At 53.8% G+C, this 26322-nt stretch overlaps 1 protein-coding gene across 4 annotated transcripts; it reads right to left on the minus strand.

Annotated features, from left to right (window-relative positions):
• Positions 1 to 1856: 1856 nt before the first annotated feature.
• Positions 1857 to 25976, minus strand: DLG4 (discs large MAGUK scaffold protein 4). 4 transcript variants are annotated; one of them, XM_063111759.1, is made up of 22 exons: positions 25936 to 25976; positions 25640 to 25738; positions 25323 to 25363; positions 16570 to 16635; positions 13001 to 13054; positions 12807 to 12857; positions 12375 to 12499; positions 12107 to 12276; positions 11868 to 12004; positions 11574 to 11718; positions 7940 to 8235; positions 7658 to 7760; positions 7404 to 7518; positions 5867 to 6043; positions 5544 to 5580; positions 5425 to 5452; positions 5246 to 5293; positions 5065 to 5166; positions 4526 to 4698; positions 3423 to 3532; positions 2812 to 2903; positions 1857 to 2587 (listed from the first exon to the last, which is right to left on the minus strand). In XM_063111759.1, the coding sequence occupies exons 1-22, from the start codon at positions 25952 to 25954 to the stop codon at positions 2481 to 2483; spliced, it is 2295 nt and encodes a 764-aa protein (XP_062967829.1). In that variant the 5' UTR covers positions 25955 to 25976; the 3' UTR covers positions 1857 to 2480. The 4 variants fall into 4 exon arrangements, with proteins under 4 accessions (XP_062967829.1, XP_062967827.1, XP_062967826.1 ...); XM_063111757.1 differs by lacking the exons at positions 25323 to 25363; positions 25640 to 25738; positions 25936 to 25976 and adding an exon at positions 24215 to 24301; XM_063111756.1 differs by lacking the exons at positions 25323 to 25363; positions 25640 to 25738; positions 25936 to 25976 and adding an exon at positions 24215 to 24301 and having other exon boundaries at positions 12807 to 12865; positions 13000 to 13054.
• Positions 25977 to 26322: the final 346 nt, after the last annotated feature.

Consider the following 26322-nt stretch of genomic DNA (forward strand, 5'->3'; position numbering starts at 1 on the left):
GTGCTCTTGTCCACTAAAGTATACTGCCTTCGTAAGCGGTCAGGAAAGAGTTCTCTGCAGACTTGGAATAATACATCCTAAACTGCAACCAAGCTTATGAGTATATGGAATGAAACAGGGAAGGAACTTTTTTTTTAACCATATGTATTTCTATATTTACTTAAATTTGTCAGGTGCATGTATTACTTTTATAATTTAGAAAATAATGCATGTAGAATTAGGTGATTCTACCCCTTCCAGGTAAACTATCCTTAACTCCTTAGATCCAAACGTGTTACCTGCACACACCTTCCTCAGCTCCCAGATTCCTCCCTTCAGCCCATGGTACAGAACAGCACAGCTTCAACCCACCTGCTCCTTCGCAGAACCAAGCTAGTAGGATTATTTGAAAAATGTCCTCTGAAGCAGTGCGTCTCCGCCCAGCAAGACATCGATTCACCCGGGCAGTTTCCTGAAATGCAGACCCTGGATCCTACTCTCAGGATTGAGTAGGTTAGATTCTGCTGGACAGGGTGCTGCACTGAAAATTCTGCACATGGAGGGGACCACCAGTTCTAGTGACACCCCATCAGGAATGTCTGCCTTTATCATTGGATCAGGTTAGGCTGTGGCAGCCACGCCCTCCCCAGAATCACTGCCCCTGGGTCAGTCTTTTGCATCCACCTCTCAACTAGGGGTGGCTACAAAAACTGCCCTCTTGCACTGTTCAGGATTTAACCACCACAGCTTTAGGCTCTCTACCTTAGTCTTCCCCTCTGGGGCCCCTGAAAAGCAGAGGAAGGAGGTGATATCACAGCTGGTGTCAGCAATGTCTTACCTACACCACGGCTCAGACAGGAGCTTGTCAAGCACGTGAACAGAGGCCAAAGGAAGGTTGAGTATCACTATTTCAGAAAGCAGCATCTTGGACATTTCAGTCAGAACTTAGGAGCAGGAAAATCTGACTCCCTACAAGAACTAAAATTCTTTCTCCTTTATGACTAGGTAATGGACCATTTTCCTTTTGCTCTGGCCATCAGGAAACTTGGAGATCACATTTACCCTCATTGCTAGTGTATCTGTTTCTCCTATTTTATCCTGGGTTATCGATGTTCTATTTTCCTACCCTCATTATTTGCAAAGCTGCTTCAAATCTTTCCTGTAGAGATGGGGCATAAAGAAAGCTAATGAAAAATATTCACATAGCATTTCTTATCAGCAAACCTCTGTAAAGATCATCTCCAGAGCCCAGCTCCATCCACAACTCCACAAACACAAATGAAGAAAGTTTCCTCAATATGTCCCTCTAGGGACTATTGTGCTGCCCAACAGGACTGAGACAGCCCAGGGGAGTGCTCAGGGCTGGACTGAATTTTCAGGGTCCCATGCAAGTCAGGTCTCCCCTTTCTGGGTCTATATCATTCCAATTTTAGTACATGTGCTGCCAAAGCGAGCACATCTGGGTCTGTCAGTGACTTTGGACAGAGCTCCAGCCTTTCCAGGCCCATTCTTCACCAATTCTGCTTCCTTGATTTGCTGGTTCCCTCCAAGTCCCCTTTTTTTGGCCTCTCTATTCTCTCTGGATTGGGGTGAGGAAGGATCTGACTTGGCCAGACCTATTCATCCCTGTGCCCCCAACCTGTCTCCCTCCACACCTGGGTCCCAAATAACCAGGCCACACACCGAGTTTCAAGTATCTGTCTCTTCCTTTCACTCTCTCAAAAGAAAAAATAAATAAATAAATTGCAGAAGGCGGCAGCATTTCCAGTCTTCCCCTGGCTCCCGGACACCCCGACCCCTGCCCCCCCACCCTCCCTCCCACATTCCCCACTCCCTAGACCCATCCCTCCCCTTTCCCCCAAAAAAAAAATCCCAGGAAAAAAAAAGCCACAGTTAAACCTTCCACTCATGCAAACCAGCAAAGAAAAAAGGTGGGGAGCATGTGGAAGGCAGGGGGCCCACAGTGGAGTCCCCCTACATATCCCCCCAAAAACCACCTTTGAGAAGGAAAAAAATGGAAAAAATAAATGAGAAATCAAGGGGCATGGGGAGTCATGATGGTGGCAGGAGTGACCCCAGCCCCTGCCTCAGGAGAGAGCGGAGGCCTGTGGCCCTGCATCCCTGCAGCGGGTGCTCCTTGAGGGGGGCCCTGACTTCTGGAATGTGTGTGGGAGAAGATGGGAGAGGGCGGGTGGCCCCCGGTAGGTCTGTGTGCATTGGGGGCGGGCAGGAGTAGGGGTCCTAAGGAGCAAGGCTCGGAACCAGGAGCCCAGCTCCCCCCCCAGACTCCAGGTTCCTGGGGTTCAGAAGCCCAGGTCTGGGGTGCAGGGATACATGCAGAGGAGTGTCCCCCCTCCAATGGGCTGGATCCGGTTAGAAAGGAAATAAATAAGAAGGAGTGGGAGGGAGGCCAGGGGGTGCAAAGGGCTTGGGCAATTCAGTCCAGACCAAGGGCCCGGGTGATGGAGGCAGGGCGAGTCCAGGCCAAGCCAGGGCAGGAATCAGAGTCTCTCTCGGGCTGGGACCCAGATGTAGGGGCCTGAGAGGTCCTCGATGACGCGCTTCACCTTGTGGTAGATCTCCTCAAAGCTGTCACCCTCCACGATGGCTGGGAGTGGGGTGGAGCAGGGAGTGAGGCCAAGGGCCTGGTCGAGGGGGGTGGCACCAGCACAGAGGAAGTGGCACCTTTTCTAACTCTCCAAACCATGGGCCATGGGGCTGCACCACCCCCAGGGGACACCTCTTTCTAAGCTGTCCATGCAGTAGGGGCAGTTCTTTGGAATCCAGGCTAAGGTGCCCTACGTGCTGGCGACGGCCTCGCTGCAGCCTCACCTGAGAAGCACTCTGTGAACTCCTGCTCCAGCTTGGTGGCTCTGTCGAAGGCTTTGCGGGCTTGCTCCTCTGTGATCCGCTTGTTAATTTCTCTGTGAAAAGGGAGAGAGATGTCTGCGTGGGCCCCACCTTGCCTTTTACCTCCTCCATCCACGGATGTTGAGTTGCAACCGGCATTTTCTTATTTGGAGCACGTAGCAAAAAAATATAAGTCCCAATATCCTCTGGGGCCACATATGAGCACCCCACCCCCACCCCACGACCCACCCCAGCCAGATGTGGCTACTCCAGGGCCCTCTCCAGAGCTTCACTCTTCCAGCCTTCAGCCCCACAGAAGGGATTCAGACTCTAACTCCCAACAGCCCCTGAGGCCCTGGCTTGCCCCAGCTGTCAGGTGCCCCAGGGGCTACTGGGAGTTGTAGTCCTGCCTAGCCCAAGGCAGGCGAGGAGGGGGAAGGCCTGGGACTCCCTGCATCCTCTGGGTTCCAGCTCTCCGTGCAGATCCCCCTCAAGGGCTGTCCAGGGTTCTGAGGGGAGAGTTCAACGCAGAGGCCTTGTGAGGCCCAGGGCCACAGGTGCGGGGGAGGGGAGGCCCCGGGGACCATACTCACAGCACATTCTCCAGGGAACGGGGGCGGATGAAGATGGCGATAGGGTGCAAGTGGGCCGCCTGCAGCCGCCGCACGGCATTGGCCGAGACATCGAGGATGCAGTGCTTCCCCTGGGGGCAGGCAAGGTGGGCGGAGGGGGACCAGCAAGTGACAGAAAAGGACAGACGGGGTGCCAGAATGGGACACAGGACATGGAAAGGTGGGGAACCGGAGGTTGGCCAAAGGGCGAGTGACATGGATGTCGAAAGACACGTGGGCAGAGAGAGTCAGGGTGGGAAGGGAGTATGGGCAGAGTGAAAGACAGAGAGAAAAAGGAAAGGGGAAGACGGAAGGCAGGGAAGAAGCCAAGCACGGGAGGGGGGGGAGGGAGGGAGGGGGTAGGGGAAGGAGGGAGGGGGAGGGAGGGGGAGGGAGGGGGAGGGAGGGGGAGGGGGGAGGGAGGGAGGGAGGGACGGAAGGGAGGAGAAGCAGGCAGGGAGGAGGGACAAGAGGGGCAGCAGTGGGTGGGGTGTGGAAGGCAGAAATGGGACAGGTTGGGAGCAAAAGCAAAGGGAAAGGAGAAAGGAAGTAGGATAGAGGGAGGAGGATGGGGAGGACGGACAGAGGACAGACAGATGGAAGGAACAAGGGGAGACAGATGGGAGGGAGGGGAGGCAGATGGAGAAAGGAGCCGTGGAGGGCAGGCGGGTGGGGAGCAGCAGGGACAGGGAGTTAGCAGAGCGTTTGGAGAGGGGGTGGGGACCCCAGGAAAAGGTGAGGGACAGGGGAATCAGGGACAAGGGAGGGGCCAAGTTGGGGGAGGCCAAGCCACCAAAGACAAGGCCATGGGAAAAGAGAAGAAATGGGGCAAGGAGGAGAGCAGGGGAGGAGAAAAAGGGGACAGATAGCGGTGGGGAGTTTGGGGTCAGGAAGCGAGGGAGGCGGGGAGCAGGGCACAAGAGAGCAGGTGGTCAGACAGGGTGGCCCAAGAGGAGAAGGAGGTGGAGCAGCGGAGTAGAGACCCAGCAGGGAAAGAGACAGAGAGAAGAGAGTTAGAGAGAGCTGGAGGGAGGCAGTGGGGTGGGGAGGGCAGAAGGAAGAGGACAGGGCCCGCGGGCTCCTACCTGCTCCGCCACCTCTCGCACGGACTGGACGCTGGTCCCATAGAGGTGGCTGTTGTACTGGCCGGCCTCGATGAACTTGTGTGCCTGAATGTCCTTCTCCATTTTCTCCCGAGACGACACAAAGTGGTAATCCCGGCCATCTATCTCATACTCCCGCTTGGGCCGTGTTGTATCTGCCAGGATGTCACCCCACCCCCACAAAGATCTAACCACCATCCCTCTAGCTAAAGACCTGCCTACATCAATGAAACCCCCATAGTGCTCAGCTGGTCCTTTGGTGGAAGGGGGTTGCTGAGGAAGACAACCAAGACTGAGGAAGGACAGAACCACCTCTCCCAGCACCCTCTGGGGCCTCCGAGCCTCTGGCCTGGGGGACATGAGGGTGGCTGAGCAGCACCCCTTCTCTGAGGAACCCTGCCCACAGGCGGCACTGCATGTGGTCCCCAGCCCTGGGGCTTCTGTACCCTTCCCCACCCTGCCCCAACCCCCACTTCCATCCCTACCCCCACTCCACCTCCACCCGAGGCCCCAGCACTCACGGGGAACACAGGATCCAAACTTGTCCGGGAACTCGGAGAGAAGATCATCATTGGCGCGGTCCTTGGTGGGCCCAAGGATGATGATGGGGCGGGCATAGTGCACTGAGGAGAGAGGGCAGCTTAGGTGGCGAGCAGAGCAGGGAAGCAGGAGGGACTGGGCCAAGGCAGGGCTAGGGCTCACCTTCCATCTGTGTCACTGTCTCATAGCTCAGCACTGAATCTTCTCGACCTGGTGGGAGGTAGGGTGTCTGTAAAGGGCTCTGAGATAGGGGACCCAGAGACCCTGTCTTGTCTTCCTAAGGATGTGAAGAGCAGCTCAGCACTCCTCTTACCCCGTCTTCCCACACTGACCCTACCTACCCTGTGATCCAGAGCTGGAGCCCCAATCCTAGGAGGAAAAAGCAGGCCACATGGTTGGTTACTTGTTCGGTTCTGTGAGTCCCTGACTCTCCACCCATGCTCAACTCTCCTCCACCTACCTTGGCCTTTAACCTTGACCACTCCCGTCGCTCGACCCTGTGGAATATATTGAGTGGGGAGGGTAGGGAAATGCCCAGTGAGGGGCCCTATGGTCCAGCTGGACCAGCTGATAACCACATCTCCCAGCTGCCCATGGGCCCTGTGCTTTTCAGTGAGGAGTTGCCTGTCCCAAAGGCTCATGAGACCCATAGTCCCCAGGAGGGCCCAGCAGACAGACCCCAAAGAGATCAGAGGGCAGACCCATCCTCTACTGGCTGCCCACCCTGGGGGACCTTGGGAACTTCAGAGCCTGGGTAGGAAGACCATGTCCCAGGAGACTCACCGCCGTTTACTGGGGATGAAGCCAATGTCATCAGTCTCACTGTCAGAGTGGACCCGCCGCGCCTGCCACCACTCCTCATCACTAGCATCGATTACATGCAGAACATCCCCAAAGCGGAAGCTCAGGGCCTGACTCAGGAAGCCGCAGTCCTTGGTCTTGTCATAATCAAACAGGGCCCTGGAGGGCAAGTGGCTATTGGTCAGAGCCTGACTGAGGACTCCAGGAAGGAGGCCCCAGCCACCCTGAGACCCAGCAGAGGTGCTGGACAAGGCGTCTGCAGCAAAGTGCATGCTGCTGATGGCACTCCCAAGGGGGCTGTGGACTCTGAGGAACCCAAGAACTGTGTGGGGACCAAAAACTTTACTGTAACTCATAATCACCACAACTATTCCCCATGATTCAGTCCATGCTGTGTGCAAGTTCCAGAGGGAGAGCTAGAACTCCACCCTCTCAAGAAAGCAGTTTGCAATATGTGTGCATGTCACAAAGTCACATGGGTAACCCAGAATCTGCTCAAATTCATAAGAAAAAAAAAGGTCCATCATTTGCAAATTTTGGTTACCCTTATCAGTATCAAATTCCTATAAATAAGTCACAACCCCTGAGTTCAGGACAAGAGAAGGAACAACCGCTCTCTCTGATGAAAGCAAAGAGGCAGAGTAAAACGATGGACTGGAAAGAAGAGAAGGGACCCCACAAATCACTTGTTGTCATCTGGGCTTCAGAACTGAATGACCTTGGGAACCAACTGGACCCCAGCAGGGAGGACAGGGCCAAGCGCAGACTCAGGTTTGAGCCAGGTATCTCGGTGCATAGTGGTGGATTCAGCATGAGAGAAAACCCTGATTCGGCAAAACAGAGAATCCAAGTGCACAGAAGAAAGACAAAGAGCTCAGTTTGGAACACACTGAGTTTGAGATGCCTGTGGGACATCCCAGTGGACACGGCCAGAAAGCAGATGGCCAGAATTACAGGCCTGGACCTCTGGGAAGAAGTCAGGCTACCAAGGCTACCAGCGCAGAGACACCTGCAGAGTGGAGCAGCAGAAGGGGCCATGTGAGTAGACAGGATTAGAGAGGAAGAAGAGAAGAGGGTGTGGCAGAAACCTGAGCCACAGTGTCTGCACTGGGGCAGGGTGGGAAAGAGGAAGCCATGGGAAGAGGAGCCCCAGGAAGGGAGCAAAATACCACCGAAGAGACAGGAGACAGGCTATCCTAGAGGCCCCCTGCTAAGCCAGGCATTAACGTTTTAGGTGCCAAATTATCGGGCAGTCTGGAAGTCCTTGGGGAAGTGCTGGGGTAACCAGGGGCTAGAAGGCAATTGGTATATTTGGGGCAGAGGCTGTTTTCAAACAGACATGGAGTATTCACAAATGTTAACCTGTGTAGCAAGCCCATGAACACCAGCTGGGTGCCAGGCCTAGGTGGGGGAGCTGGAGCCAGGGAGGGTCTAGGGAAAGAGGTGGATGAGGACAGGGGCCAAGCAGAGAACAAAGAACTTGCAGGGGCCTGAGGAGCCCAGCTGGGAAGCCGCTCACCTGATGTAGAAACCCCTTTTGGGATTGCTCCTCAGGGAGGCTGTCCCTGAGCCCAGGCTGCTGTTCATGAGCTGTTCCCGAAGGTCGTGGATCTTGGCCTCAAATCGGCTGTACTCTGAGAAAGAACAAGAAGGTTCCTGAGCTCTGGCCCCATCCTACTGCCACCCCCTCTGCCCCCGCTGAAGACATCAGCTGAGGAGGCAGAGTTCTGGTGACCATCTCAGTGCACAGACAGGAAACTTCAGGCCTGGTACCTTCTGGTTTATACTGAGCGATGATTGTGACTGTCTGACCCGCATTCTTCAGGGCAATGGCAGCCTGCTCGTGGCTGGCATTGCGGAGGTCAACGCCATTGACCTAGAGACAGGAGGAAAGGCTGAGTCACTGCAGACAGGGAGGCAGCATTTCTCAGGTCCAGGTGGAGCAGGGAGTAGTCCAGCATGAGGACCAGGCTTCAGCCCACCCAAGCCCCCCATGAGCTCTGGGCTCTGCCCTGAGAGGTGGGGCTACGAAGGCAGGGGCAGGCCTTCCCTCACCGACAGGATCTGGTCCCCCTTCCGCAGCTCCCCACTGAGGTCTGCAGGGCCCCCGGCCAGGATAAAGGAGATGAAGATGCCTTCACCGTCCTCGCCACCCACGATGTTGAAGCCCAGGCCTGTGGAGCCCCGGTGGATCACAATTCGCCTCGGTTCTCGGGGAATGTCTTCCTCCCCCAGTAGGTCCTTGGCCACTGGGGAGTAACGCCGCGGAGAAGTGGGGGTCATGGCTGTGGGGTAGTCGGTGCCCAGGTAGCTGCTGTGACTGATCTCGTTGTCCAGATGCTGGGAATAAGCTGGGGGAAGACATGGCAGGAGGATGAGATGAAAACACAAGGAGGGAAACAGCACCCACCACCCCACCTTCTCCCTAGGGAACCAGGAAAGCCAGATGCAGGTGAAAGGGAAGTTATTCTGCCAGAGATACTAAGGTTGGCGGGAAAGTGGACATCAGATCACAGTGACATCAGGGGTCAGGAACATATGGGTGACATCAGAAGCTGGTTCTCCTAGGGGACAAAGATTTGAAGGTTATGTGTCCTCAGTGTGCCAGGGATGGTGAAATAAAAGAATATTAACACCATGCTTTTTGAATTTTCTTTTGGTTGCTGTGTCTCTCAAATCTCTTAATCCAGAAAATTCTTTGCCACCCTCACCCCCCCCTTTTTTTTCCTTCTTCTCTTGGCCACTCACTTATTGAAAAACCTAGGTCACTGTCTGAAGGAATTACACACATTCTATGAGGGAAATTCTAACAGGGAAAGAAAGGATTGCTTCCATTCCCATGGTGCTGTTTAACCTGTGCCTCTACCCTTGGATCTCATGTGAACTGGTAGTTCGTTCTAGAGGCTCGGTCAGATTCAAGATCAATTTTTGAGGAAGTACACTTCAGAGGTGGTGCTGTGTACTTCCTACTGCATCACCACAGGATACGGCAACACCTGGTTGTCTTTCTTCTAGGTAAGATCAATCTGTAAGTTCAGGTGTTATCAGCCTCGTCCATCCATTATAAAGTGTCTCGTCAGCCTTTCACCTAAGTTTTAGCTGCCATCGAAGATTGCTGCCCAGTTCTAATATCTATCAGGGACTGGGGAGCATTTATTAGTGGCAATTCTTTTATCAAGAAAAACTGTCCTATGTCAACCTTTTGGTTACTCTGAAGTGCAGTTTGTGCAAGAAAGGGAGAATAAATGCTTGACTCTCTCCCTTTAATGATCAGTTTTCAGAATGAATGAGTTCCCTAGCATCCTCCAAAGGTACCCAATTATTTTTAAGTATTATTATGACCTCATGGACTTTAATATATTTAATGAGTTTTGACTGAATGGCCAGTAGGAACCCCATCAATTTGGCACCTGTGTCTTTGAAATGACCCTAGCAGTCTTGGATACCTTCCTTGCTTTCTAGTATGAAATATGTTACAAGCTCACCTTGAACATTTCTTGCCCAAAGGACTGGCTGGTTAGCTCAGTTGGTTAGAGCACTGCCTTGAAATACCTAGGTCAAGGGTTCAGATCCCTGCACTGGCCAGTCACCAAAAAAAAAAAAAAAAAAAAAAAAAATTCTTGCCCAAGATTTGGTATTGGCCCTTTTTCCAAGGAGCCCAGATTCCTTTTGGTTGGATATAGTACTTAGAAATAGGGCCATGTTACTTTAATATGGTTTTACAGTATGACTTCATGTTTGATAGGGGCAGTCACACCTCAGTATTCCTTTCCAAAAATGTCTCAGCTATTCTCCCACACATATTTTTCCAGTCGAACTTTAGAATCAACCTGCTAACTTCCCAGGGGGAAAAACATTAAAATTCTGATTAGGATTGCATAAAATGTATAGATTAATTTGGAGAGGGTTGAGATCTTCAGCATACTAAGATTTTTCATCCAGAAACATGGTGTGAGACTTCATTCTTTCCAGTCTTGTTTTATGTCCTTCCATAAAGTTTCATCATTTTCTTCATATAAATCTTACATTTCTTGTCAAGCTTATATTTCAGAAAATTCTGTAGAATTTTTTTTCTATAGAAAAAGGGATCTTGTTACCCACTACATCTTCTTATCAATGAGAAGTTACTAATTCTTGTTATTTATCTTACATATGGCCACACACATTATTTTGTTTTTTGGCAGCTGGCCAGTATGAGGACCTGAACCCTTGACCTTGGTGTTATAGCACCACACTCTAACCAACTGAAGGCCACATTTTTAACCTCCCATATTATTTCTAAGTATTCCCATTAATTCACTTAGATTTTAAGCTAGATGGACAATAGTATAATTTACAAATAAGAATAATTTTGTTTCTCCCTTTCCAAATGTAACATCTGCTTATTTGTTGTCTTGCTACACTGTCTGAAATCTCAACCAGATTGAGCTGAGTGATTCTCAACCAGGGTAAGTTTGCTGGGGCAATTTTGTCATAACATTTTTGTTTTGGGGGCAGGAATACAATTGTCATCTAATAGAAAGAGGCCAGGGATGCTGTTAAATATCTTACAATGCACAGGACAACCCCCCACAACAAAGCGTTATCAAGTCCAAAAACGTCTATGGCACCAACGTTGAGAAACTCTGCTGTAAAGCAACGAATAGTAATAGCAATGATAAGAGGCATCCTTTAAATGAGTGGACACACTGCTAAGATTTTTTTTTTTTTTTCTAAAAGATGACCGGTAAGGGGATCTTAACCCTTGACTTGGTGTTGTCAGCACCAGGCTCAGCCAGTGAGCTAACCGGCCATCCCTACATGGGATCCGAACCCGTGGCCTTGGTGTTATCAGCACCACACTCTCCCGAGTGAGCCACGGGCCAGCCCCTAAGATTTTATCATTATGAAATGTTTGTTGTTGGTTTCTGATAACTACTCTTCATCATGTTAAGAAAAATTCCCCTGTTCCTAGTTTACTACAAATTTTCATCTGAAAATAGATGTTGAATTTCATTAAATGCCTTTCCCATACCTATTTGAGATGATCTAATAGTTTTTCTCCCTTAACTTAATATAATGAGCCATATTAAGAGATTTCCTAATAATGATTTCCTAATATTGAACTACCTTTAGTTTTCTTTAAAAAAAAATGCTTTTTTTTTTTTGGTAGCTGACCAACACAGGGATCCAAACTCTTGACCTTGGTGTTATAACACCACTGTGACAATGTTATTCTCTTAATAGGCTGCTGTGTTGGGTTTGCTACTATGTTGTTATTAACTTCTGCTCTATTCAGAAGCAAAATTGGTCTATACTTTCCTACTTTTGTATTAACTTTGTGACCATTTGAACTGGCCTTATAAAATGAAATGTAAAACCTTTTATCTTCTCCTATACTCTCAAAGAGCATAAGAATTATCTGTTCCTTGAAGATTTGATAAAATTATCCATAAAACCAACTAACTGGGCCTTGTGCCTTCCAGGGGAGAGATTGTTGACAATCTTTTCTTGTTCTTCTACAGTGACTGATTTTCATCTCTTCTCCAACCCCAGCAGGTACCAGAGGTTGTGGCTATTGCAGGGGACTATCTGAAGAGGAACCGCCACGGGGGAGGTCACGGACTGCACGTCATGGAGGTAACTGGGATGGGTCATGGGGGTAACTGGGATGGGTCACGGGGAGCTTTGGCGTTTGTAGGGCTCTCACAGGTTGTGATGTCTGGGGGAGCATAGCTGTCACTCAGGTAGGCATTGCTGGGCTTGGCCACCTTTAGGTAGACAACGTCATACGTGTTCTTCAGGGCTGCCACAGCATCCTCATGCATGACATCCTCTAGCCCCACACTGTTGACCTGGGGTCAAGGAAGCAAAGCTCAGACACAGGCGGAAATGGTCCCAAGGCAGACGCACTGGGGCGAAGTGATAAGGAACCACCTGGGCCTTCCAAGGGCCAGTAGGTAAGACCCAGGTCTGGTCCAGAAAAAGTGATGGGGGTCCTTACCGCCAAAATCTTGTCTCCAATCTGCAACCTCCCATCCTTGTGGGCAGCACCCCCTTCAATGATCTTTGTTACATAGATGCTATTATCGCCTGGGATGTGCTGGTTTCCCACGCCCCCTGCGATGCTGAAGCCAAGACCTAGGTGGAGGGGAAGGCAGAGGTGGATGTCCAGGTGCCTGGGAAGCAGAACTTGGGGCACAGGACAGTTGGGACAGGAACAGGGACAAGACAGGTTACTACCTTTAGGCCCCTTGATGAGCTTGATCTCCATGATCTTCTCAGCTGGGGGCTTCCGGCGCATGACATAGAGACGGACGATGGAGCCTGCCTCTTTGAGGGCCTCCACCGCCGCTGAGTGAGTCACCTCCCGCACGTCCACTTCATTTACAAACAGGATGCTGTCGTTGACCCTGGGAGCAGCAAGGTGGGCCTGAGCCAGGAGCTTCCTGCTTCCCTGGCCCTCCCTTTCAAGGGAGCCAGCATCCTAAACCCCGTCTCCTCTCCGCACCTGAGGCGGCCATCCTGGGCAGCAGCCCCGCCAGGAATGATCTTGGTGATGAAAATGGATGGGTCATCCCCGATGTGTGGGTTGTCAGTGCCACCTGCGATGCTGAAGCCCAGACCTGAGTTACCCTGGGCAGGAGAGGAAGAGGGTCAGCTCCCCTCAATGCCCAATTTTGGCAAGGTGAGTGGGGAAGGGAATGGGTTAGAGAGGTACAGCCAGAGCAGGAAGGAACAGGTGAGAGGTTGGCCACCTAGAAAAGATGGGCACAGGGCCATCCCATGGCTCACTTGGAGAGCATGGTGCTAACAACACCAAGTCAAGGGTTAAGATCCCCTTACCGGTCATCTTTTAAAATAAAAAAGAAAAGAAAAGATGGGCACAGAGGAAAGCATGGACAGGGAGCCAAGGGGGCCTCAGATGGAGGAGCCTGCTCACCCTTTCCAATGTGATCTCCTCGTATTCCATCTCCCCCTCGGTCCCGTTCACCTGCAACTCCAGCATGGGACAGAAACACAAAAACAGTGAAACAGACATTCCTGCCTGAGAACCTGCCCCTCCCCTTCTGTTGTGGCCCACTCCCCTCCCCTTCCTTCTGCAATGGCCCCAGCCCCAAAATCTAAACAACTCACATATCCTGGGGCTTCTAGGGTGTCTGTGTTGACAATCACAGGGGGAGAATTGGCCTGTGAGGGGAAACAAAGATGAAAAGCTGCCTGAGCCTTGGCTCAAGAGGGAATCCATAACCGAGAGTCCGGCCAGCCTGGCTACCCTTTCAGCCTCTTAGCCAAGCCCACTCTGCCACCCTTAGAGCTCCTCAAGGGCCCAGCCTCGATCCGCACTACACACACATACATACAGATGCACACGTGCATGGGTCTAACTCTGCCCAGCCTAGGCCCCCTGCATGTGGAAGGAGGTATATGAGAAACAGGAAGGGAGAGACAGCCAGACGGAGAGGGGAGCAGCAGATGGTAAAGAGTGGGGAGCGGGGGGGGGGGGGGGGGGGGGGCAGGCTGGGGGGAAGCTTCTCACCGGATGTAACACCACAGGGTATTACATGCCTTATGTGCTACACACGAACACCCCAGGGCTCATGTCCACCGGGTCTTACTCCCCGCTTTCTGCCCCCGTCTCTGTCCCTATCCCTATCCTCACACATATACCCAGATATCTCCATAACCCTCCCCCAAGATTTCTCCCTCACCTTCACACACATTTGCCCTAAACCTTGCACCCTAGGAATCCAGGGTTCCCCCAGCTTCAGGCCCCTCCCTCCCTCTCACCCGCCCGCCATCCAATCCACCCCACGGTCCTCCAGGGACCGTGTTGCCTAGCAACGGTATCTAAGACCAGCCAAGACCTGGGGAGACCCACCTCCTGGAGGCCCTGTCGTCAGGACAACAGGCAGGGGATGGGGCGTGGCCTGGGGTCCACCAGACTCCCGAACAGCGCAGAAGGGGCCCGCTAGCCCCGCCTGGCCGGCCCTGGGCCCCGCCCCCCACTAGCCCGGCCGCGAGGAGGGCAGGCTGAAGAGGTGAGCGTGCGCAGCGCATCCTGGAAACCTGCCTTCCTCGCTCCCCCCGGCCCCTCACCCTAGGGGGTGGTGACCGACGTCAGGAAGGGGGCGTGGTGAAAGGCATCCGGGTCCTAGCCTGCTCCTCCACTCCCTCCCGCTACTCCATTCAGGAAAGGGTTAAAGAGGGGCGTGCCCAGGCCCCTGACGTCAGTCGCGCCTGGTCTCTAGACTCCCCGGCGGAGCCCGCTTTAGGCCAGTCCTAGGGGCTTCCCCAGTTGCCAAGGCAACAGAAGCCACGTCTCTATGGCAATGGAGGGGAGGCCGCCAAGAACCTCCTTCCGGGGTCTCCAACCTATTTCCTCCTTAAACAGATACCTACTTGGAGCCGACCGAACGCGAAGATCCGCCCGGTCTCCTTCCCGCTCTCTCCCTGCAAAGGGTTCCCTCTTCTCTCCTACTGCTATTTCTCAGTCCTACAAACTACCGACCATTTTCAAGCTCTGTAATAGATTTAATACCCATAAATCCATTAACACCATCCTCCACCCCTTCAAATCTCAGTAAACGCTGTTGTCCAGTCAATAGCCACCGACTGCCAAAATCATACCCCATCGTCAGTCCCATACCCATCCTAGACCCTGCTTCCCACATTCAAATCTCTATCCCTATCCTACACCCTCCATCCCCACCCTTCAATTTCCATCTCCCAACCTCAACCTCCATTCTCCATCCGCTTCCCTGCCCCATCCCCAACTAATCTCCTGTCCTCGTCCTCCATCTTAATTTCTTCTTCTTCTTTTTTTTTTTTTTTTTTTTTTTCCTTTCTTTTTTGGCGGCTGGCCTGTACAGGAATCTAAACCTGTGTCCTTGGTGTTACAAGGCTGCACTCTAACCAACGGAGCTAACCGGCCAGCCCATCCATCCCAATTTCTAATTCCCCAGAGAGATCATCACAATTCTCCATTATCCCATCTTCAGTCCCTCGAGACTCTATCCCCAAATCCCAGTCCTTCACTTCTCAACCCACTCCTCCCCTCCTCTGAAAATTGGGGCTTCTCCTGTCCCCCAGCTGAGCCCTCCTTGGCTTGCTGTGGCCTCCAGCAGTGCTCGCCCTCCACTTCCCTGTGCTTCCTGACCTCTGACCCCAGCCAGCACTGTACCCGTACCACCCCTCAAGCCTCCCCTTCTCATCTTCCCCCTTCCCAGTGACTTAATGGCCCCGCAGTGCAAAAAGCGGCTCTAGTCTTCCTTCCCTCACTCCCTGCAGCCACAGAGCTTCACATAAATACTCCACACCATCCCCATCTCCAGGACCTTACTTTCCGTCCTCCACAGTCTTACTCCTGTCTGTCCCCTGCCCAGGACCTCTTACCCTTCCTACTCCCCTCCAACTCCTCTCCTGCCACTTCTCACCCCAGACCCTTTGCTGCCCCCTCCCCGCCTCACCCTAGGCTCAGAAACCTCCTCTCCATGTTCTTGGTAAAATGTCAGTGACCTTCTCCTTCCCAAGGCATCCCACAACATCCTACAGTCCCCACCCTGACCCCACAGTGTCCCCCTCAATCTCACAGCTTGCCTGGTGCTCTTCATTCCTCCCCATCCTGTGTCCCTAGAAGAGAAGACTTGAGGGGGAAGAAGATGGACAGTGGACTGGAGAATGGAAGGTCTCAGAAACAAGGCCTCCCCAGGGCTGGAAAAGGGAAAACACCATGAGCACAGAGAAGGAAGAGGAAGGGAAACAGGTGGTGGTGAATAATAATGGGGGGACGGGGACAGAAAGAATATATGGGTGGAGGTGAGAATCCTAGAGGATGAGAGGAGGCAAGGACAGAAGACAGAGACGAACAGGAAAGGGGGAAACTGCAAAAGGGGGAGCTGGCTGACCAGGGAGAGGACTGGTCAGGCCATACAGGCCTGAGCTGGGGATCAGGGAGAGGAAAAGGAGAATGCGTGGGAGGAAGAGAGAGACAGCATCGAGATCCAGCCAGCCTGCCAGCAGGGAGGGACAGGCTGCGGGGGGGGGGGGGGGGGGTGAGCACAGGAGGAGGGCAAAGGCTGGGGCAGGGGACCGGGCAGAAAGGCCCCAAGATGTGATGCCTCAGGTCAGACAGATGGAAAGGGCTGGAGACTCAGGGACGGGGAGAGCCAGTCCCAGAGGCGGAGGTGGGGGAGAAGGCAAGGAAGGGACAAGAGCAAATGAGGGCAGCGGGCACTTGGAACACAGAAAACAGAAACAGAGGTTGGGGGTGTGAAGGAAGGAAGAGGGCCGTGCGGGCCTGGGGGCCCTTCTAGGGGACGCACACATCTCAACACACATGCACGCGAGCGCGGACACAGATGTGTGCATGCGTGCGCGCACACACACACACATTCGGACTTTGGGCTCTGCATCCACTCCCACTTGCCTGGTCTGTTTCTCCTCTGAGGGACCAAGGTGCTTCCAGCCCCCAAACCCCAGAACCCTTCCAGTCCCGGCTTTCCCCTCCACGGCTCTCTGGCTCTCACCCTACCGGCCCTTGGGGGTTGCTGCAGCTCCGAGGCTCCGAGGGCCGCACTAGGAAGGGGGCCACCAGGGTCTCCTACCTTGAGGGGGGAGAGGTGGGCGTGGCCCACGACCCCGTGGACAGCCTCGAGGTGGGACAAGTTCCTCTCCGCCACGTGCACCAGCTCGGGGGCGTTTACCTGGTTCGGGAGGTGGGCCGGGCTGTGCTCCAGAGGGGGCGTGTCTTCATCTTGGTAGCGGTATTTCTGGAGATGGGGACAGAGGCGTCACAGGGGCCAGCCCAGTGCCTCAGGCTCCAGGCTGTCCGCCCCGCTGCCGCCTCCTCTTCCCCCAGCCAGTGCAGTGTGGAAGGCCCTGGGGCCTGACCAGCTCCTCCCCTCCCTCTCCTCTAGCCCATTGGTTCCCCTCTCTCCACGCTCCCAACAGCCCCCTCTCCCGCCAGGGTCTCAGCACCTCTCACCTCTCCACAAGTCCCAGCCCCATCCCTCTCACATCCCAGGACCCTGGCCTTCTACCCAACCTACCCCCTACTCTGGCATCTGTAGTCTTTACCCCTTCTCCAGGCCTTCATCCTCAAGTCTCTCCACCCTTTTGGAACTCCAGCCCAACACTTGTACCCCCATTCTCTACATCTCATTCCCATTTTCTTTACTTCCCTCATCATCTTAATCCCATTCCCCATATTCTAGACTCCCTTCCCATACTCCACTTGCTGCACCTTCTCTGCATTCTGTCCCACCCCCATCCCACATTCATTGCCTCAGTCTCCCCACAGCAGCCTCTACCCCATGAGCCATTGGCTCTCCAGCACCTTGCCTGCCCGAGGCAGGGACTAAAGTTGGAGCCCTTCAACTTGGCATCAGCACCCCAGGCAGGACAAGGCTGATCCTGCCCAGCTCTTCCTTCACTGGACTCAATGGCTCCCGAGTAGTCAGCAAAGGGGCCCCAGGAGTCTAGCCCCACCCCTACAAAAGCCCACAGCCCAGCCAGCTAATCCGGATATACTAGAAGGCGATGGGGTGAGGGAGGAAGGAGGGGATGGAGGCAGTAGGGAGGCCCCTCAGCAGGGGTTCAGGAATGGGTGCCAGGTTCCCTGATTGGGGAAGAAGGTAGCGTATAGAGCCTCAGAGTAAATTCCTGGTCTCCTTCTGGCCTTTTGGGGTGAAAGGCCCAACGTGACCCTGACTCCCTACCCAATTAACCAGCTGTCATCTCAAAGGCCTCCCATGCTAGCTTAGTGGGGACACCAGTAAATGAGATTAACTGGGGGCCTGAGAGAGGAAAAGGGCAGATGGAGACAGTGGTGAAGGGCAGCAGCTCTGCCTAGGCCCTTCCACATCTGCCTCTGCCCTCACGGGCTCCTCTCCTCAGGAGGTGGCTGGCCTTCACGGGAGGAGACCCTCCCAAACTCCAGGCCCAGGGGAGGAGGAGGGTTCCACATGCAGGGCTCCCTCAGGGAGCAGGGAAGACAGAATGTGTACCACTCCCTGGTACACACAGGTAAAAAGAGAAAGCAGAACTTCCCTCCCAAAAGTTTCTGAGAAGCTGAGAGTACCCCAACATTTGGACGGCAACAGCTGCAAGATCAAATGGGAGGAAGCTTATCAAGGTCAATGCCTGATACTAGAGTATGAGTCTGAAAATTATGAAGATGATGAATCCAGGCTGAGGATGTAACACAACTTTGGGTGTAGACTAAGGGTTCACTAAGAGAATGGCAAAAGGGAAATGGTCCTGTCAACATGAAGACCCTCAAACCAGGATACAGAGACAACTAGAATCAAGAAGCACCCTGATGCATTTAAAGAGCCTTAAAGACGGAAAATAGGGGCTAATCAAGATGGAGTCTATTCTCTGGGCCACAACTTGGAGAATCCTGAACTCCAGGTTGCAATACCACGGGCACAAAAAGCAGAAAAGAAGGAAAGCAGGGGGGGTAGAGGCAAAATGGCCCTTTGTAAAGGCTGAGCTGCCTTGGACAACAAAGTTCTATGAACTGAAAGAGACTGTTCATTCCACATCCTGAGAAGATGGTCTTTGCCTGGACAGTGCACCAGCTGAGGGACAATGACCCAGAATTGGGGGGTCCAGGGGGAGAGAGAGGAAGCAGCTCTCCTTCTCACTTTACATGGCCCCCAATGCCCTGCACAGTAAATTAGAGAGGGCCAGAACATGTAGCTCCCAAGTTTTGGGGTCTGGGGGAGGATTGAGCCCAACGCCCCTCCATCTTCACCCCACCTCACAGAGAAAATTCCTGAATCTGATGAAGAAATGTCAGAGTGCACTCAAAATGGAAACATGAAGAGGGACATTTGATTATTTATTCTAAAGGGGAAACGAAGGTAAACTTCATTCATGAGACCCCAAACACCTCTCTCTGCCCCGCCCCCATGGGGGGGAGTGTCTGGCACTGAGGAAAAGGCTCCTCCGGATTGGGAGACACAGTGAGGGAAATGGGGAACAAGGGACAGGTACCGAAATTCCCAGAATGTGACGGGAGGAGGTTAGGGCCTATGTTCAGTCACTGGAAATTTTCGACTGTACATGTAGCAAGGGGGAGGGGGGATAAAAAAAAAAAAAACGCCTGGAGTGGTGGGGGTAGGGAAGAGTAATTCTGAAACTGCAAACTGGGGGGTGGGGGTGTCAACACCTCTCAGTCCCGGATTACAGGGCAAGTAAAGCCGCTCGGGAAAGGAGGCCCACCCCCCCTTTACCCCACTGGGACTCAGGGCACTGACCCGCGACAGCACTGTGCTATTGGGGCAAGTCTGCAACCCCAATATATTAGGACTTGAGACAAGTAAAAGGCCTAGGGGGACACGACGGGGTCGCTGCTGTGCCATCCCCCTTGGCCCCCTCCTCACCGGAGCCCCAGTTGCACGGAATGACCTGGAACTGATGCTTGCATCCCCAGAACAGAGGGGTGTGAGTCAAAGTGCAGAGGGGCGACCCATTGCGCCTGTCTGCGAGAAGTTGCAACCCAAAGACCCCGCGCCAAGGAGAGGGAAGAGCGACAGCACATGAGGCTTGCACCCTGAGATTTTGGGGGGTCCGGGAGGAGGAGAGCGGGACCGAAGCCCGTACCGCGGCACGTACCACGCAGAGACACATGGAGGCGAATCTGTTCCGAGACGACATGGAGAAGGGGGGGTACTGAGGGAAGGGGGTGGGTGGAATAGCAAGGGTCCCAGGGTTGGGGGAGGGGAGGGGCAGAGGGGCGGGGGCTGCGGCGACCGCGGCGACTCCAGGCTGCGGCCGGGGGGGGGGGGGGGGGGGGGGGCGGGCAGCGCCTGCGCAGTACGGGAGAGCGTCACGATGGGAGAGAGGGGTGAGGGGAGACCCTCTTAGCCATCAACTTCCCCGGCTCCAGCCGTTTCTCTGTGTACTTCACCTTCCACAGTATACTCCTATTCCCACCCCTCTACAAATAGAGACACTCTTAAATTTTACCAATTTATCTCTCTGGTTTTCAGGGACCCCTTATTCCACCTAATCCCTCACTCCCAAAATCTCTAGGCCCCTACCCATTCCAAAACCTTACTGGACATCTCATCACTACTGGAATCTCAGGAACAGTGAAGCAAGAGCAACTCTCCCTCACTTACAAGAACCTCCAAGGGATCTAAACTGCCTCTCCCACCAGCCCGCCACAAAGAGTGTTAATATGGAGCATCCCCTCAGATTCCAAGACATCTGTTCTAACCAGCACAGTCCCCCCTGCCATCCAGCTCCACCTGGTAGCCAGACAATGCTTCTGCAAGAGTTTAAAGGAACACTGATCCTTGTGTGCCCTCAAATTAATAAGGGGTCTTAAATCATCCCTTTCTAAGTCATATCTATTCCTCAATCCACTTAACAGAGCCCCTGAAATTGATGCAAATATTATTCTTGCTCTAGTATAAACATCCAAATGAGAGATCTCAAATTTGTTTGGGGTCCCCTGTCCACATCCCTGAATTTAATGAGGCGCTCATGCCTTTCTAATATATCAGTCCCCAGTACACCACCAGAACCCAATTTCAGGGAATTTTTAATCTACCTTAAAGCAGACCCTCCAAATTCAATTGTAACTTCTTCGATTTATTCCCAAACCCTTGTATTAAGAGTTATTTCCCTATCCTTTTCTTTACTCCTCGAGTTCATAGATTATTCCCTTTTCTGGCTGCCCTCCCTACATCTCAACATCCCCTCCATGATTCTGAATTCCAACTTTACTGGAAGATTGCTCCCAAATATATCTTCCCAACACTCAAGCCTCAAAAAATATTCACCGAAGTAAGATCTGGCCTGCAATTTGCATTGACCTATAAATCTTCCAGAACACACCAAACCGACTGCCTCAGATCTCTTCAGAGGCTTCCATTTCCTCCCAAACAACTGAACCTGAAAGCCTCTCTTCCAAATACTCTCCCATTGAACGCCCACCTTTCTAGCTCTTAAAACCCAGTAAGGGGTTTCCTCAAATCAGCTGTCTGCCTTCTATAAAATGCCTACACATGGCAGAAAGGATGACTTCCCTAGAATCTCGCCTATACGAGATTGACCCCGTTGATGAGCATCTGTTAGATGCGCCCCTCAGATGACCCCCAATGTCCTAATTTCATATCCAAATAGAATGCTCGGATCCTCAGAGGGACCAAGAGCGGAAGGGGCTGGATTCAAAATTCCTTCTAGAATAGAAAATGCACAGGCCCTGCTTCTCCACCAGTGGGCGCTATGGCCCACTAAGACCCTCCCCCCTCCCCTATTTCCTTTTTCCCTCCATTTTCCGTTTCCCCGTTGCCTGGCAACACAGCAATCAAGGACTTTGCTGTCGCCTAGCAACCGTCTCCCTGGAACACAAAACTGAGGTAGGAGGGGTGCTCTGCTCTGATGAAATCTGAACAGGCCTCCATCTTAGGAAGATTGAGACGTCAGATCTCCCAACCCCCGGATTCTCCTGTCCAAAGACCCCACGCTCCGCAGTTCCTGGGACTGCAGCCCCTTTCCGCACAAGGGGACCGCGCCACGCCCCTCCTGGGTCAGCCCCGCCCTCATTTCAGTCAGGTAACCCAGCCCCAAAGCCCCTCCCCTTCCGAGGGTTGTTACCCGCCTCCCTCGATAGAGTACGCCAGGCCCCGCCCACCTGCCTCCAGGAGGCCACGCCCCCGTCCACTTGCATCCCATTTGCTCCCCCGGCATCGCCCACACGGTCCCTCCGCCACGCCCCTGCCCGCCAATGAATGAGGCCGTTAGCCACACTGCCCCGCCCCCGGCATCTTAGCTTTGCCCAATAAGGACCACCCGGAGGGTTTAACCACTTCGCCTCCGGGCTCTGGCCAAATAACCCCGTCTTTTCCCCACTTTACCCCCACCCCCACTTGTTCTGCTCCGCCCTCCGCCACCCTCGCCCGGCCCTCAAGTCCGCCACGCAACTTCAGTCGTCGCCGGTTACTATGGCAACGGCGGCAGCAGCGCGGGGAGAAAGGGGAGGGACGGGGGTGGAGTGGGAGAAAGATGCTCAGAGACAGCGAGATACTAGCAGAGATACGTGTAGGAACCGAGTAAGACAAACTGATAGCTGTGAAGCAGAGTTTGCACACAGCACAGGGCCTAGCACATAGTAGGCATTCAATAAACGTTCCTTAAATTACTGCGGCAGGAGTCTAAATATAGGCAATGAAAGATGGAGGGCTCTCAGACGGAGCTGAGGAGCTCAACGACCACAAAGCTCCCTACCCCACCCAGAACTGGGGGGGGACACGGCCATGTGCCCCTTACTGGCTTCTCCTGGGCTACCGTCCGCTGCCCTGGATAGACTCGAACCACAACTCCCAACAGTGCTGTGGGCAGCAACCCTCTAACACTGAGAGATCTTGTGCCTCAGGGCCTTATGGGAGTTGAAGTCTCCGCATCCCGAGGCTGACAAGTTTTCTGACTAAGGAATGTGGCAGGCCAGGGTCTCCACACCTCGGTAAAACCCCAAATACATAATCTTCTCTGCAAGCCTCCTTCCTTCAGGGATGCCCATCCCTGGACTCCGTCGAAGAAGTAGGAGTCTGGAGGTGGTAATGGATAAGTCCCCCTCTCCTCACCCTCAATAGCTGCCAGTGCAGGCAAGCCCCTCACCCTCACTCGCATGCCTGTGTCCCAGTGTTGGAGTGAGAGCCCGCACACTCCAATGGGCTTTCTGTGTACACCTGTATGCTGGGGACCACAGCCAGGGAGACTAAGGCAAAAGGCAGGCCTAAGCGCAGGAGACAGGAGGAGCAGAGGAACAAGCAGACCCTAAAGGAAACCGGGCCAGAGAAACTGAGGCACAAAAATTGAAACTACAAGGGATGGGGGGAAGAAGCAGCCTGGGAGAAAGCCCAAAGCCCACAGAATGGAGAACAAGCAAGTAGCCCTGGTGGAAAGGGGGTCGAGACTCCAAACCTACATACAGGTCCTCAGCCCCCAATCCCTTCCAACCATGCTCACACGTGCACAACGCATGTGTACACACATGTGTGAGTTTGTGGCAGGGAACATGTGTGTCCTCAGCTCCCTCCCATGAGAAACTGCAGTTCCCACTAAATATAACCCCCTCCCCAGGCTGTGACTCACCCGGACCCCGCCTCCCCCAGCCCCCACTTCCTGTCCCACCTCCCAACCCCCAGCTGCCTGCCACCCTCCCAAGCCTCTCTCCACACATCAGGCATCTCGCTTTCTAGTCCGAGTCTGGAAGCAAAGACCTAGGTATTCTGTATCCCACCAGGAGCTTGCTTGCGCTGCCCATCCAAGATCTCCTGCCCTTTCCAGGCTCTGACCACAGAGACATCCTCGTACAGATAGATACCTAGTGCTGCCAGCCCTGCCCTCCTCCTACGCCTTTTCACCCCATTAACCTCAGTCATAAATCCTTAGGGACCTTTAAATCCAGGTGTCCTCCCCCACCTTGATCCCAAGTGTCAGGGGGAACTGGAACAGCCCCCTTTATCTGCTCTTCTTCTTCTGTCTCGACCAGGACTAGATGCAGTGTGGGAGGAGATGGGGTTATTGGGCACCTGCCTGGGCCACCCCCAAATTTTGCACCACCCACCTGGTTCCCCTCCTCAAATCCCCTCTCCCCTAAAACCTCTCATCTTCCTCTTCAGGAGCTGGCAATCTCAGCTGCTGCAACCTTCTACCTCCCATGGGAGCACCCGAAATCCTAACCTCACCTCATCCATTCCCTCAGGTGATCCTGTGTCAGGCCCCAGCCCTCTTGACAACTCCCAACTATCTTCATTGCATATGACTGAACCCCAAATTAGCAGTTCCCTCAAATTGAGACAGCATCCCCAGATGTATCTACCACCAGACGCTTGTTCTATCGCCTGAAGGCCCACCCCTTCCCTGCCACCTGACACCCCCAGACCAGTCAGGCACTCACAACCAATAACCTTTACCCCCATGCCAGAAGCCCCCCAAAACTGGACAAGGCACCTGGAAGCCAGCTTTTCTCCCCAGGAGGAAGAGGACCCCCAAACATAGCCCACCTTCCCACATACACAAGCAGGACTCCCATGTGAGCCAAGTCTCTCTCAAACATCGTTGTTGAACCCCAAAACCCACAAGGCCCCCCAAACCACAAAATACCCCAATTTTCCATTTGTCTACAAGGTACAAAGGGATCACTCCAGGGGGCACCTGTGGCCAAATCCAGCATTTTCTCAGATGTGAACCCCAAAACTAAATTATGACCCCCAAATTACATCTTACTTCTGATGATCTAATTCCAGGGCCCCCAGCCCCAGATAAGGCCTGCCTGATCTCATAAACTCATACCCTATCCCCACCTTATAGCCCCCCCATCATGCTTACCTTGGTTGTCACTATACAGAGACAGTCCATGTTGGGGGGCCTGGCCGCAGCGGCGGGTAAGGGGCTCTGACTTCATCGGAGTTTCGTTCCTCCCCTCCGTGGGTTCTCACCCCTCCCCCCTCCGCACCCCACTTTTGCAGGGGGGGCCAGGATGGGGGGAGGGGTGAGAGGGGAAGGAGGGGGTTGGAGAAGGGAAGGGTAGGGGAGCGTGGGAGGGACGGGAAGGGGGCCCTAAAAGGGGTTCCCCAATGAAAGGGAGGGGGCTTGAGGAGCACACCCCAATTCTCAGGCAGGGCGGGGGCACCGGGGGCTGACAGCCCCTGAGTTTGGGGGCTGGGGCATGAGCTGGGTTGGGGGAGGGAAACTGGATTTCGGGGAGTCCCGGGGTAGGGGGGGGTCTTGCCAAACAGCCAGGGGCTAGGGGCCGTGGCGGGGGGAGTGGGGTGGGGGGGTTGGAGACAGCAGAGGCCGAGGGAGCCGTGGAGCCGAGGAGGGAAGGGGAGAGAGGAGGAGAGAGGAAGCAGGGGGAGGAGGGAGGGAGCTAGGAGCCAGAATGGGGGGTGCCTTGGCAGAGTTAACTCCTTCCGTGCCGGCAGGAGCCCGGATAATGGGAAAGGAGATAGAAGCAGAAACGGAGAGGTCCTGTGGCAAATATGGAGACTTGGCCAGCCACCAGCGACAACAGCAAAGATGATGAGCATGGATTTCGTTTCTCAGAGGAGGATGAACCCATAGTTGGGCTGGGAGCATCCACTGTTGTTTAACTACTGGAGGGAGGCCATGGTAGGGGGTAGGTGTGAGGGAGGGGCTGGCAGGGGGAATCCCTGAGGGTGTAGTTCTCCCCCAGGAATCACAGGAGGAAGCCTGAAAAGTAATCATGTCCTGGACTCTTTAGTGCCTGAAATTGGGGCAGGCAAAGGGGGAAGAAAGAGGGAGAAGGGGCCACAGGACCAGAGACAGTGCATTCTCAGTGCCCCCAAGCCCTTGGGCCACTGACTCAGGATTTTGTCCCCAGGGCCCCCAAGTCTCAGTTTAATATTAGCAACACTTTGTTCACCCCTCCAGCCCTGCCTGCTCCCTCAGGAAGAACCCACTCCCACCTCCTTACCTGACTCTCTGAGATGGAGGCCTCATAATAGTCCAGGATGTCTGTCACAGGAACAGAACTGAGTTACCCTCCCCCACCCTAGGCCTCTCCGGCCACCCTGCCATCATCTCTGCTGTCTGTCTGGTAAGGGAGGAGCTCCTCCAGCCAAAGCTGGTCGGACTCTGATGGAGGACACTGTGGGGATGACCTTGCGTGGGGCTTCAGTTTGGACCAAATAATCTCCAGGCTCCCAACCAGCTCTGAAGTTAAGCAATTGCCTTCACATGCCCAAGGCAGCCCTTTCCACCACTGCCCCTCAGAAAACTGGGACTACTCACCCAGCAAGGCCTGGAAAAGGTCACTGTGCAGCACTGTGAGGAGGGGGGGTGCCCACCGCAATAGTGGGGGCGCAAGGAGCCAGAGGGCTGACCTGGGAGCTGTCAAAATGCGAGTGACGGAGGATTGGGACATGAAGAGACAAACACAGAGACTAACATACTCAGTCACCTCATCTTCCCCAGCCTTTGTCCTTTTACCCCAGACCCTAAAGAAAGATTCAAGGAGAGGGATCCCCGAGTCCCAGCCCCCTACTTTGCTCCCAGGCCTTCCCTCCACAAGGACCCCTGTTTTTTACCTCTTGGTCTCTGGGACATCTTTCTCTTCTCTCACTTTAATCTCCCTAATCCGCTAGGATTGGAGTTGAGCTGCCTTCTCCTCACCCAATTCTAGCTGTTAAGTAAAGTAGGCAGTCTCTGAACCAACCACTATCCCATTCTTGTCTAAGTCCCAGGCACCATCACCCCACCTTACTCCACACACCCTGGCCCCCTCTACCCAAAGCCAGGCATAATTTAGCCACAGTTTCCTGAGAAACCGGGGAGGACAGTCTCTCCCACGGAGGCTTTGGTAGCTCAAAAAGAAAGGAAGCTGAGGCCAGCTCTCTCTCCTCCTGGGCTTGAGCCCAGTGGGAATTGCAGAAAGAGGGGTATAAATTGCTTGGGACTTCTTGACACAGGGCTAG

The sequence above is a fragment of the Cynocephalus volans genome, chromosome 10 (assembly GCF_027409185.1).
Source record: "Cynocephalus volans isolate mCynVol1 chromosome 10, mCynVol1.pri, whole genome shotgun sequence".
In the NCBI taxonomy this organism is placed as follows: Eukaryota; Metazoa; Chordata; class Mammalia; order Dermoptera; family Cynocephalidae; genus Cynocephalus; species Cynocephalus volans.

Coding starts and splice junctions, on each gene's coding strand:
- DLG4 (XM_063111759.1), bottom strand. Junction 16,636..25,322: donor CCTCCATCTCAGAGAGTCAG/GTAAGGAGGTGG, acceptor CCCCATCTCCAG/AAATACCGCTACCAAGATGA. Junction 5,581..5,866: donor TTCATCCCCAGTAAACGGCG/GTGAGTCTCCTG, acceptor TATATTCCACAG/GGTCGAGCGACGGGAGTGGT.